Source organism: Lepidochelys olivacea, assembly GCF_965140295.1.
Source record: "Lepidochelys olivacea isolate rLepOli2 genome assembly, chromosome: 2".
Lineage (NCBI taxonomy): Eukaryota > Metazoa > Chordata > Testudines > Cheloniidae > Lepidochelys > Lepidochelys olivacea.
In genome coordinates, this window is record NC_140412.1 from 10,812,772 (window position 1) to 10,827,224 (window position 14,453).

The 14,453-nt window shown below is 40.1% G+C and overlaps 1 protein-coding gene across 2 annotated transcripts in view; it reads left to right on the forward strand.

Moving 5' to 3' along the window:
- TRAPPC9 (trafficking protein particle complex subunit 9) overlaps positions 1–14,453 on the forward strand; it is an 832,591-nt gene that overhangs the window by 469,688 nt on the left and 348,450 nt on the right. For both annotated transcript variants that reach the window (XM_084622016.1, XM_084622015.1), the window contains exon 21: positions 9,071–9,161. In XM_084622016.1, the coding sequence (XP_084478142.1) occupies positions 9,071–9,161 (91 nt within the window). The remainder of the gene's footprint in view (positions 1–9,070; positions 9,162–14,453) is intronic.

Below are 14,453 nucleotides of genomic sequence, written 5' to 3' on the forward strand. Positions count from 1 at the left end.
CTAATATTTGTGATAGCCCTCTAATTAAACTATGACTTTTATTTAATGTATTTAATGAATGTATAATTTTAAACGGAAAAATATATATTTGAAAATGGTGAGACAAGGTGGGTGAGGTAATACCTTTTATTGGACCAACTTCTATTGATGAGCGAGACAATCTTTCAAGCTTACATAAAGCTCTTCTTCAGGTCTGGAAAACATACTCCCAGAGTGTCACAGCACACAAAGAGCCAGCTTCCTTCAGGACACAACCTACCTTCTTCACAAACTCTGCAGTGATGTGGGAGGGATGTTGCTGGTGTTTGGAGTTTGTGGGGGAGGTCAGTTTGTGGAGGAGGTCAGAGTACATTTCTCAGATCTGAAGGAGAACTCTGTGTAAGCTCGGAAGCTTGTCTCTCTCATCAACAGAAGCTGGTCCAATAAAAGATATTACCTCACCCACCTTGTCTCTCTAATATCCTGGGACCGACACTAAGATGGTGTCATCTTAGTCTACAAATCCACTCCCTGGGTGTATTTAGGAGTTGTATCAGCTAGCTGTATTGACTGAGTTTTTCTGCTGGTTGCTGCTGGGACTTCTATAGAACCAGCAGAGAGATAAGACAGTGATTGGGATCCTATTCCTTCTTGTATATCATCAATAGAAAAGTTTACTGAGGGGTGCACAGCTGTTATGGAGGAAGGACAACAAAGTTGCACAGATGTAACTGAGGACATAATTTGACGGTTAGAAACTTAATAGTTGGTGATACTAGATTCTTTCCTTCATGTTGACAGGTTTCAGAGTAACAGCCGTGTTAGTCTGTATTTGCAAAAAGAAAAGGAGAACTTGTGGCACCTTAGAGACTAACCAATTTATTTGAGCATAAGCTTTTGTGAGCTACCTCACTTCATCGGATGTATACTGTGGAAAGTACAGAAGATCTTTTTATACACATAAACCATGAAAAAATGGGTGTTTACCACTACGAAAGGTTTTCTCTCCCGCCACCCCACTCTCCTGCTGGTAATAGCTTATCTAAAGTGATCACTCTCCTTACAATGTGTATGATAATCAAGTTGGGACATTTCCAGCACAAATCCAGGTTTTCTCCCCACCCCCCTCTCCCCCCACAAACCCACTCTCCTGTTGGTAATAGCTTATCTAAAGTGATCACTCTCCTTACAATGTGTAGGATAATCAAGGTGGGCCATTTCCAGCACAAATCCAGGGTTTAACAAGAACGTCTGGGGGGAAGAAAAAACAAGGGGAAATAGGTTACCTTACATAATGACTTAGCTACTCCCTACAACACTACAAAAAGAAGGATTCTAGGTGGAGTCCTCCTGAAGGTCGAGACAGCAGACTGGACTTCTACATAGAGTGCTTCTGCTGACGTGCACGGGCTGAAATTGTGGAAAAGCAGCATCACTTGCCCCACAACCTCAGCCGTGTAGAACACAATGCTATCCACAACCTCAGAAACAACTCTGACATCATAATCAAAAAGGCTGACAAAAGAGGTGCTGTTGTCATCATGAATAGGTCGGAATATGAACAAGAGGCTGCTCGGCCGCTCTCCAACACCACTTTCTACAAGCCATTACCCTCTGATCCCACTGAGAGTTACCAAAAGAAACCACACCATTTGCTCAAGAAACTCTCTGAAAAAGCACAAGATCAAATCCTCACAGACACACCACTAGAACCCCGAGCAGGGATATTCTGTCTCCTACCCAAGATCCATAAACCTGGAAATCCTGGGCGCCCCATCATCTCAGGCATTGGCACTCTGACAGCAGGATTGTCTGGCTATGTAGACTCCCTTCTCAGGCCCTACGCTACCAGCACTCCCAGCTACCTTTGAGACACCACTGACTTCCTGAGGAAACTACAGTCCATCGGTGATCTTCCTGATAACACCATCCTGGCCATTATGGATGTAGAAGCCTTCTACACCCACATTCCACACAAAGATGGACTACAAGCCGTCAAGAACACTATCCCCGATAATGTCACGGCTAACCTGGTGGCTGAACTTTGTGACTTTGTCCTTACCCATAACTATTTTACATTTGGGGACAATGTATACCTTCAAATCAGCAGCACTGCTATGGGTACCTACATGGCCCCACAGCATGCCAACATTTTTATGGCTAACTTAGAACAACGCTTCCTCAGCTCTCGTGCCCTAACGCCCCTACTCTACTTGCGCTATATTGATGACATCTTCATCATCTGGACCCATGGAAAAGAAGCCCTTGAGGAATTCCACCATGATTTCAACAATTTCCATCCCACCATCAACCTCAGCCTGATCCAGTCCACACAAGAGATCCACTTCCTGGACACTACAGTGCTAATAAACGATGGTCACATAAACACCACCCTATACCGGAAACCTACTGACCGCTATTCCTACCTACATGCCTCCAGCTTTCACCCTGACCACACCACGCGATCTATTGTCTACAGCCAAGCTCTACGATACAACCGCATTTGCTCCAACCCCTCAGACAGAGACAAACACCTACAAGATCTCTACGAAGCATTCTTACAACTACAATACCCACCTGTGGAAGTGAAGAAACAGATTGATAGAGCCAGAAGAGTTCCCAGAAGTCACCTACTACAGGACAGGCCTAACAAAGAAAATAACAGAACGCCACTAGCCGTCACCTTCAGCCCCCAACTAAAACCCCTCCAACGCATTATTAAGGATCTACAACCTATCCTGAAGGATGACCCAACACTCTCACAAATCTTGGGAGACAGGCCAGTCCTTGCCTACAGACAGCCCCCCAACCTGAAGCAAATACTCACCAGCAACCACATACCACACAACAGAACCACTAAACCCAGGAACCTATCCTTGCAACAAAGCCCGTTGCCAACTGTGCCCACATATCTATTCAGGGGACACCATCACAGGGCCTAATAACATCAGCCACGCTATCAGAGGCTCGTTCACCTGCACATCCACCAATGTGATATATGCCATCATGTGCCAGCAGTGCCCCTCTGCCATTTACATTGGACAAACTGGACAGTCTCTATGTAAAAGAATAAATGGACACAAATCAGATGTCAAGAATTATAACATTCATAAACCAGTCGGAGAACACTTCAATCTCTCTGGTCACGCGATTACAGACATGAAAGTTGCGATATTACAACAGAAAAACTTCAAAACCAGACTCTAGAGAGAGACTGTTGAATTGGAATTCATTTGCAAATTGGATACAATTAACTTAGGCTTGAATGGAGACTGGGAGTGGCTAAGTCATTATGCAAGGTAACCTATCTCCCCTTGTTTCCCCCACCCCCAGGCGTTCTTGTTAAACCCTGGATTTGTGCTGGAAATGGCCCACCTTGATTATCATACACATTGTAAGGAGAGTGATCTCTTTAGATAAGCTATTACCAGCAGGAGAGTGGGGTGGTGGGAGAGAAAACCTTTTGTAGTGGTAAACACCCATTTTTTCATGGTTTATGTGTATAAAAAGATCTTCTGTACTTTCCACAGTATGCATCCGATGAAGTGAGCTGTAGCTCATGAAAGCTTATGCTCTAATAAATTGGTTAGTCTCTAAGGTGCAACAAGTACTTGTTTTCTTTTTCCTTCATATGTATCTTGACCGTCATATTCCAGCTTGACTGTAGCTCTGGCAATTATTATAAGCATTTGTTACTTATTAATTGCACACATTTCATGTGAAAATCTTTGAGACAATAAGCATGGCAGCTCACAATGCCTCTGTTACACAGATGTTTTTTTAGCGTAGGATGGCACATTAAAGGAAGACAACTTGTGACTAGCTGGTAGCGGTAGCAATATTTATTTGCATTATTCTTTATGTGAATCCTGGCTGTTGATGACCTTCAGGGCTTCCAAGTATTGGCTCAAGGATAGCTGAAGCCTTGGACATCAAGACAAGGATGATTCAAGATAACACGCCCAAGCTGGTAGATATCCTCAGCTCCACTCAGCATGGGTGACACACGCAGGCCTTGCTTCTCCTGAGTTCAAAGCTAGTAGAAAAGTGCTACCAAGTCCTCCTACATAAGGAGTTTGAACATTTTTACATGCACCCAACCCTGGGGCTGTTTGTAGTTTCCGCAGTCCAAGAAAAGGCCAGGCCCACCAAGGGGATTCCAAAAGAGAAGCATCCCAAGAAACTAGACCTCTGGCCAACATGCTTGGCTTGTCAGATGCACACCAATTCCACATCGCAAACCTGTTTGCTATGTACTGTCTCTGAGTTTGAGAAAGAGTGACCTTCCTATCAAAGCTTCTGCGGGAATGCAGGGAGGAGCTAAGAGACACAATCAAAGAAGGGCAGTTGGTAGCCAAAACAGTGCTATAAATTGCAGTGGATGAGTCTGAAGTGGCTGCTTAATCCATGGCCACAGCTGTTACAAGGCACCAAGCCTCCTGCTTACAGGCATTTGGGATTCTGAAAGAAGTCTAGGCAACAACAGAGAATCTACCCTTCAAGGGCATGGACTTCTTCAGTAGCTGGAAGGATGAAGTGCTTCATTTCCTGTAGAATTTGAGGGAGACACTGAGGTTCTTGGTATTAACATTTTAACTTACCAGTGCCAGCTCCCTGAATGAGGGAGAACACTCTCTGATTCCCATAGTTGCCAACTGGAATGCCCTCTCAGACAGTGACCCTTGTGCTCTTGGAGGCACTCATCATCCTCCTTCTCTATAAAACATCAGGGAGGCATCAGGTTTGATGGAGGAAGAAGGGGATGTCAAGAACAACACCAACACCACCCTGGAACTGATCTTCAGAAATCACCCTCCGTTCCATTGAGAATGGTTGACGATTATAGCCAATAAATGGTGTGCTAAGTATTGTCACCCATGTCTACTCTATCCAATTCCTTTCCTGTTCCCTACCGATCCCCCTTTCCTGTCCCTGTTCTGAGATCCTTCTCATGAGATCCTATGACAAAAAGAAGTCACCTCTGTGAGTCTAGGAGCTGTGGAAGAGAGTCTGCAGGAGTAAAGGAGAAGAGTCTTCTATTCCCTGTATTTCTTCACCCAAAGAATAAAGTGTGTGTTTGGGGGGGGGGAAGAGTTTCCTCCTAATCTAGATCTTAGGATAATGAATGATCTCAGGTTCAGTATGATAATATTTGCCTTCATCATTTATCACTTCAGGCTAAGGACTGTTTTTTGTCTCTGAACTTACAGGATGCATACTTCTGCATTGCCATTCACCCCTCCCACAGGAAGTACCTGGGATTTATAGTCAAGCCATTCAACTGCATCAAGAACCTTTACAAAATGCCTTGCCATAGTGGTGGCAAGCCTAAGGAAAATGGGTGTTCACAACTATCTGTATCTGGATAACTGGGTGATAAGAGGCAGATCATATCAGGAAACTCTTGACAAGCCTCATCAGTGTACTCTCTCTGTTTGCCCATCTGGTTTTCCTGGTGAACTATGAGAAATTGTCACTCATTCCATCACAGATGATAGAGTCCATATGGGCCAAGATAAATTTCATGAGTGTCAGGGCCATAGGACAGATTCCTCTCACATCACTTGTTACAGGACACGTTAACCTCATACTGGACTACGATGGTAAGGACTTGTCTCACATTGTGTTAGGCCACATGTGTCCATGTACTTCTTTGATGCCGCTTTATGGACTTCATCTTAGGATGTCTCAGGTCAGTCTATTTCCAGATGAACCGCCAGATGACCAAGGCAGTCTTATCCCTCTCACATTCTTGTGGGGCTGACCTGAGGGCAGAGTCCTGGCCATGCCCAAAAAGGGCTACCATTCTAGACCCTGTCAGCATCCAAGGCATTAGTCACAGATTCATCTGGGTGGGCACACTTGCACCACCTACAGGTACAAGACCATGGATTCCAGAGGTTCTGAAACTACATATAAATGTCTTAAGCCTGGCCACATCAGATTGATGTGGAAGGTGTTCCTCTGTATTCTATGCCATCCAGTAGTGCACTATATAAACTAGCAAGGGGGTGCCTGCTCTATCCCTCTCTGCAGACAGGTCATCAAGCTAGAGAATATATCCTACATACGTGGTATAACCCTGATAGCCATAAACCTATCAGGAATCAGCAATGACTTGGCAGACTACCTAAGCAGATAGTCTGTTACTAACCACAAGTGGTCATTGCAGTAATCCATCACCAAGTCAATATTACACCAATGGGGGAAACTGGTGATAGACTTGTTTGCCACAAAGGGCAACAAGGCACAGAGGAGGCATTAGCCTGGGATCCTTGCTGGATTTTTTCAGTCTGCAGTGGAATCAGGGCCTCCTTTATGCCTTGCCATCCGTTCCACTAATTCTGAGGGTAATTATAAAAGCAGACAAGACCAGGCTATCCTCCTCCTTATCCTCATAGCTCTTTTGGCTGAGGCAGTTCTGGCTGACAGACCTGTTTATAAATGTCCATGTGACCACCTCTCACACTCTCTGGCACAACCGAAACCTGTTGTTGCAGGATCAGGGTTAAGTACTCCATCCAGGCCCAAAGTCTCTGGACCTGATTGCCTTGGGTGTTGGCTGGTTGAGCCATGAAAAGGAACTGCTCCTGGCATGTTCAGAAAATCCGTGCGGAGTAGAAAACTGTCCACAAACTGTCCATTATTCCTCAAAATGGAAAAGTTTCTTGATATGGGGAGACCAATATGATCTAGACACAGTACAGGCCCAGGTATTGAGGATTCTAGATTATTTGCTGCAATTGAAACACTCCAGACTTTCACTTAGTTTAATCAGGGTCCTTCTGACAGCAATATCAGCATTTCATCTACTGCTAAGTCGTTCTCAGTCTTCTCTCATCTACTCCAACATGAGACCTCAGCGTTATCCTTCTAAAGCTTATGGAGCACCCCTTCGAGCCCCTCTCAAGGAGTACCATCTTACTCTCAAAATGGTCTTTGTTGTGACCATAAGCTCAGCCAGAAGCCTGAGTGAGCATCAAACGCTTCTAGTGGAACCTCTGTATACCTCATTTAAAAAAAGACAAGGGGGTACTAAAATCTTATTAAAAATTCATCCTCAAGGTGGTTTCTGAGTTCCAGTTCAATCAATCAACTTAACTGTTGTCCTCCCAAAGCCACATTCCACACAATGGGAGAAGCAGCTCCACACCCTAGATGTATCCAGAGCTCTTCAATATTACGTTGACAGGACCGATCTTACAGATTGTCCCCATGTCTATTTCTAGCTATAACTGGCCACTCCAAGGGTCAGGCCATTTCATAACAAAGACTTTCAATATGATTAACACATTGTATCTCACGGTGCTACCATGGATGTACTCTCTCACTGACTATTAAACTCACTCCACCAGAGCCGAAAAGGAATCCTCAGCCTGATTCAGCAAGGCTACTACATGGAGCAACCCACTCACATTTATCAAGCATTATCTACTGGACTTTGCTACTAGATTAAATGCCAAATTTGGGAGAATGGTATTCCAATCTGTAGATTCCAATGCAGCTAAGATTCCTGAAGAGGATGTTGCTTACCAGTAACCTACAGTGGGCTCTTCACTGATACTTGAAGAAAGTATGGTTACTTACCCTACAGTAACTGTGATGTTTAAGATGATGATGTCTGTGTGAATCTGACAATCTGCCCTCTGTCCCTGTTTTTGTAGACCTCAGCTACGACAGGGTGCAAGGAAACTGAGGAAGGGACAATGTCACTCTGCCCTTTTTATGCCCTCACATTGGAGTATGTGCTGCCCCCAGTGGATACCGCTATTCCAAAGATTTTGAGCTTCTGCCTATGAGACACGTGCACGGCTACAATGAGATTCACACTGACTACATCTTGTAGAACCACAATTATCGTAGGGTAAGACAAGTAATCTTTTTTTCTGTGCCCTTGCAGAAGCTGTTTTTGGACATGCAATTTATTTGATACATCTTTACTTGAACACTATTTAATACGCTGCAAAATGCAAGAGGATTTATATCTGCACCCTTGCTTCTCTAGAGTGCTTTGAATTCAAAGGCAGCCATTACTTTTGTTTTTGTAAACTAATTTGTGACACTGTAGTTGCGTCAACCTATATACAGTGAAAATGAAATGGTGTGAATGCAAGGTATTTTTTACTTGAATTGACTGTTATATTAGCACTTATGAAATATGTATTTTTCAAGCCCCTACAGCCTGGTTTCCCAATACAAGGAACTTGCTATGCAACTTTGATTTCCTGGATTATGAGCTCTCTTAAATGAGCCCCTTTTGTAATAATGCATATAATTAAAGGAAGATATATAATGTGGCACACCTAAACAAGCATGAACCCAGTGCTTGTAAGTAAATTCATTGATTTTATTTAATAGTGATTTGTGGTTTACATTTTGTATTCAAGGAAAATAATCCTACATTTCCCTTTTATTTCAAAGGCAACGGTAAGTAGAATTGTTTGATAGGAGGAACTCCCATTTTCTCCCTTTTTTTTCAAAACTGTTACATTATAGTTTATTTCTATTTACAACAGAGGTTTTATTTTTCTGCTTATCCCATATTTTATACATGTTAGATCTGTACTCCTTCATATTTTGTCTTTCCTGAGTGTACTGGGGGAATGAAGAGAAGGCATAGGAAGTTACTGCTCCTCCCCCACCTTGCACTTGTACGGGAACCAGCACTGTAAGGAGTAGATGGGTGATATGTCCAGAGCGATTCCACAGTGCAAAGAGGGTGTGATCAGATTGCTTTGGTGTGAGGCCAGACCTTGCCATCAGGTACGTAGACTGTCAGAGGTGTGGGCCTTGCATGTGATGATTAAAGTTCCAGATTATATTTTGTCCTTGCCACTTAGGTCTGACTTTCACTTTCACACATGCTTCACCATGGTAAGGTCAGAATCTGGCACTTAATGTTTCCACTCTGAAGATATAAACTACTATAATTAATTGTCCATTATCCAACTTCACAGATTAATAAGTAGATATGAAGTTTTGAATCTTTAATAAATCCTTAAGGTACAGTTTTGGTTTTCAGTAATCATAAATGTTTGTGCTACAGGCTCCCTTTCTCTCTGGATCAAAGTTTTCCTTAACTCTCATTTACCCTTCTTTGAAGCGTGAAGGAGAAGCAAGTGTAGAAGGAGTTCTTAATCAACTGGTCCTAGAGCATCTACAGTTGGCTCCTCTCCAGTGGGGTGAGTAATGTCAAAAAGCATTCACGATCATTTAGGATGAGTATTGATTTCTAATCTTCTGTAATATGTATCTTACAGAGATTTATTACATAAAATCATCAAGTAATGTTTTGATAAGATGTACCATGTACAACATTGTTTACATTTTCATTTATTGATTGAAAATCTATGATGCAGAAGAGGTTAGTAGGAAAGAGTTTTTTTTCCATGAATGCTTTGCTCAGCTGGAGAAAATCTTATAATTTATATATCTATTGTCTTTAAAATGTATTAATGTTAAATATGGTGATAATAGTTTTGTGATAGAGCTAATCAGGAATTTGTTCTTGCAAACAAATGTCCTAATGTTTTGTACAGGATGCAACTGTTCTTTACTTTTTCCTTACATATTACAGTATGTGGTGTAAAATAAGTTCTGTGTTTATGACTGATCTGTGATAAACTTCTTTTCAAGTATATTTATTACTGTATTCTAGAGATTTATATTACATTAACTTTTACTGGAAGGGTGATTGTTTGGCTAGCAAGGAAGAACATTTTCTCATAATTATGCCTTACCTGTGTGAGCAGAGTCAATTTCACATGTAACAGTTATGTAAATGTGACTCCTGTATAAGAGTGTCAGCAGTGTTCATTTAAGAGCCTGTGGTGGTTGATTTTTACAGCACTTTAGAAGGGATTTAGAAGCATTTGTCCCACTGATTTTCATTGGGGTTTGTGCTTCTAACTCCCATAGGAATATGTGAAAATCTCCCCCTGTGTTTCTGTATGATCCATCTTATTTAAAATGAAATCTTTTGGCTCTTCTCATATTCTTTCTTGCTTTCCCAATTTGGGTTTTTCTTCAACTTGCAAATTCCATTACTCCCTTTAATATAGCAAGAGTTTTGATTCATAAGAACTAAGTAGTCTTTTGCATCCCTATTTAACATGGCAACTCTGTAGGTCAGGATCAGATGTTTGGTGGAGATACATGACTTGTTCTGATTCACAATACAATTCTTTTCTGCACAATAATCTTTGACTTCTTATATGGAACCTAATGGAAGGATGACAGACTTTGTCTTGTGTCAAGGATTTGAACTGTCATCTCTGTTTCTAAGGTTTGTGATATTTCCTGCCTTATAGTCAAGTGGGTTGAAATATCTCCTGGCCTATGGCGTGATATTCTTCCTTATTAAAACAAAGGATTCTAAGGGTCCTATGGCTCCAAAGGAATATACAATATTGTGGAAAAATGGCGTGAATGTTATTACATTGCTGAGACAGTAAGATCAAAGGTAAGAAAATGAAAAGTTATGGAGCCAAGTTATGCTAGCAGAATATATGGTCTTTCCTTAAACCATACCTTGAGTTCTTGTTCATGTCTAATATTTTCCTTTTCTGCATATATTGTTAACTGTAATGACTCAATTTTTATGTACGGTGTCAAAAAGTTATGTTAATGTGGGAACTGTGAATTATTTCCCTGGCTTTGTGTTTGTGTAAAATTCCTACCAGAATGTTACATTAAAAATGTATGGTATTTATTTCCCCTTTTTACCAAAAACAAAGAAGAAGAAAGATTCCACTTGCTTTTTTTAAAATTTCTATTGAAATATACAATCATTAAATCATGCATTGAGTTGAGGTTCCACATGTTTGGGGGCCAAGTATTCCAGAGTGAAATAATTGACGTGGAAGTCACTGGGGACCCTTAGGAAGAGCCCCACCGCAATGCGTGCCACTTCTGACACAATTGGAAGTGATCTGCACAAGTTATGGATGAGGGCTGGTCTCCACTACTGGGAGATCAATGCTGCTGCAATCGATGCAGCAGGGATCGATTTAGCAGGTCTAGTGAAGATCCACTAAATTGACAGCAGAGCGCTCTCTGCTGGACCCAAGTACTCAAGCTTTCCAAGCAGAGTAAGGGAAGTCAACCGGAGAGTGTCGACACAGCGCTGTGAAGACAGTGGGGTAAGTCGACCTAAGCTATGTCGACTCCAGCTACGTTATTCGCGTAGGTGGAGTAGCGTAACTTAGGTCATATTACCCTGATAGTGAAGACAAGCCCAGAGACACAGTGTTATTGGAGGATCTGGGGAAGAAGTGTGTGTGTGTATGTACGTATGTATGTATATATAAAATATGATATCCTTGTGCCATTCATAGTTTAAATTGATAGGGAAAAGCACATAATACATGCATAGTGCTCTGTATTGCCTTGCTGATAACATGGGTGCCCCAGGAATACCTTCATGTTAAACATGAAGCTTGAAATTCAAACGGTTTTATCATCAGTGCAAAAATCTGTTGAAGTTGTGAAAAACACCATTTGTACATGCTCTGGTAACTCTTAAATGGCAGGATAGATTTTCTTCAAACTTCCTAAACAAATTAACTTCTAGCTGAGAATAATCATGAAAAGTGTCATCCCAAGAAGTAACTTGGGTGTGAGACAGGACTTTGGCTTCTTAATTGTAAGTATAATCACCTCATACACATGTAATAATTACTATCTATACAGCAGCCCTAATTTCACTCTAAGCTTTGATTCTATAATATCCGCACATGTAGATTTAATTTATTTAAAATGAACACAAAAGGTTTACACTGTTCAATTCCTTTTCATATTGTAGCCTGATTTAGGGTGCACTAATAATATAATTTATCAATGTAATGCCTTTTTAAAATTTAATTTTAAATTTAATATTAATTAGTATGGGTTTTTGGCTCTCCAGTCTGTTTGATCAGAAGATCAGGCTCCGCAAAATTTACAAAGGACCATCGGGGGTATGACAGGAAGCTTACACTGAGACAGATATAGCCTTATAGACTTTTTATTAAAATCAATAATAGTAAGTAAATGGTAAAATACTCAGAGTTACAAAGTTACAATTGTATTACTGCTTTTCAAAAGATGCATATGATAAGTTAGTATTATATGCAACAAAGCTTTGGTTAATATACTCGCACACTTCTTGATAACCTGGTGGTAAGAGACACGGGACCAGCCTTCCAGTTCAGGTTTCTCAGTTCTTGAGTGACAGATGCAGTGCTTCGAAAAAGTGAATGCTAAAAGCTATCAGAACTAACTTAGGGTTTACTTGACTAACTTAAACTTAAAATAAAAACCTAATAAACAAACTAAGAATAAAAACGTAGGGAAACCAAGCTTAGCCTCGTTCCCTTGAAACTTAAAATTTAAGAAGAACAAGTATAGCTTACTAATAGTAGTAGTCATAGTAGATAGATAGAATAAAGTAAAATAAAATAGAAAGAGTGAGTGAAATGAAGTAAGATAGAATAAGTGAGAAAATGGAGCACTCTAGCGAGGTGGGTCACCTCATTTATAGGGCAAAGTGCCGGAAATCGTGACTCCTATGCCCAAATTTCATTCCTCACCCACAAAATGTTAGGGTATGCTTACCCCATAGGCTAGTATGTTTGTGCATATTGATGACAGGTATATACGCACATAAGTTTCCTTATGTTGTACCTGTTAAGTCTGTGGGTACAACATTGAAAAAACCCCTATGCCAGTCTCCATTGTCTGTTGGTCTAGATAAAAGGTCATAGACATAGGTGTGGGTACTTATCTATTTAGGTAACAAGATATAGGTCAATTTTGCTTTCTGGGTAAAAGGTCTTAATATAGATATGCTAACTTTGACTTAGCTTAACATACAGGATATGGCCTGTAGGTCTCTTGCATTATAGCCAAACTTATTTTTAATATAAATCTATAAACCTATTACAATACATCAAATACTTACATTATAAGAAAAGATATATATATGCGCAAACAAGCAGGTTAGTCCCATAGGCTACAATATGGGACAAATGGGTAGCCAGGTATTGAACATTGATGATCAGAATTTAATCAATCCCAATTCCTGACGCAACTAATGTGAATTGTGAATTTTTTTTTTAGAAGACAGAGTAATAGTGTTTGTTTTTAAATGTCTTCTTATGTGTGTCAACTGTATAGTATGGCGTAATTTATGAAGTGAAAGCAGCCAGTGATACAATTTTCTAAGGCTGAAGTAATATTTAAAAGCAGGTTTAACATTTTTAATGGGCATTTCTGATAAAAGACACATTTAACATAAGCCAATATAACAGATTTAAGTCTGTATGAAAAGGGCATCAGTCAGACTTTTAAAAGCTGTGTACTTCAGATCACTGCCGGACATTATTAGAATTTTGGTTTCAAATGAACTACATACAGTCTTCTGGAAATTAGGAATGCAAAACGTAGACCCAATTGAGCAGCTGTTAGCATTATTTTGCTTGTGTGTTTGTTTGACAGCATTTCTTTTGGGGTAACATTTTTTTCATGAGGCCATAGATTAGTGTCAGCAGTTTGAGAAGTTTTTTCTCTTAAACATTGAACTTTAAATAATCAGGAACTGGTTTTGCTTTGAGTTTTGTTATTTTGATGCTGTTATGTACAAATTGCTTACATTTTATGCTGAGACTACTTGTATAGTATGATACATCACTTATTTGTACAATGCTTGTGTGTATTGACTGAAGCTTTTGTGACAATGATTTATAGCTAATGCTGTATGGCAGTAAGTTATATTTTACTGACACTCAGGCTCTGTGCTATCTTTAGGAAAAGCTGACTGCTATAGTGAAGATTTACTGTAATTCATGTCAGCTGTAGCTCATGAAAGCTTATGCTCAAATAAATTTATTAGTCTCTAAGGTGCCACAAGTACTCATTTTCTTTTTGTGACTACAGACTGACACGGCTGCTACTCTGAAACTTGTAATTCATCTGTTTTCATTAAAATTTCCGTGAGTACTTAACAATGCAGGTGATCTTTATAGCTTTATAAAAGCTGTTTTTCTAACCTCAATATTCCTTTTAAATGACTATTTGGCATATAGTAATGTATGTTATACATTTAAAAAAATCTGATAAACATATTTTAATAGTTTGTCTTGTACATTTCAAAACTCTGTCTTGCTTTGGTAAGGTAATTTGGCAGAATACAATCAATAGCCTGTTAGATTAAATAAAATATAAAGAATCATATAATTCATTGTTAATGGTACTAAAATGTTTATCTGGGTTAGGAGTCAGGTCTGTTTTCAATGGCAGTAGGGACAGGGGAGAAAAGACCCCATTCAGTAGACTCCTTTGAAATAGATGTGGCATGAAATCCTAATATCATTAAGTGATTTGGGAAGAAATGGAAAATGGAAAGAGAGAAGCTGATCAATGTAAAAATATTTAAAATTGGAAAGCTTATAAAGAAGGAAGATGTATCAAAGGTTAATGTGAGAGTTTTTAATGTG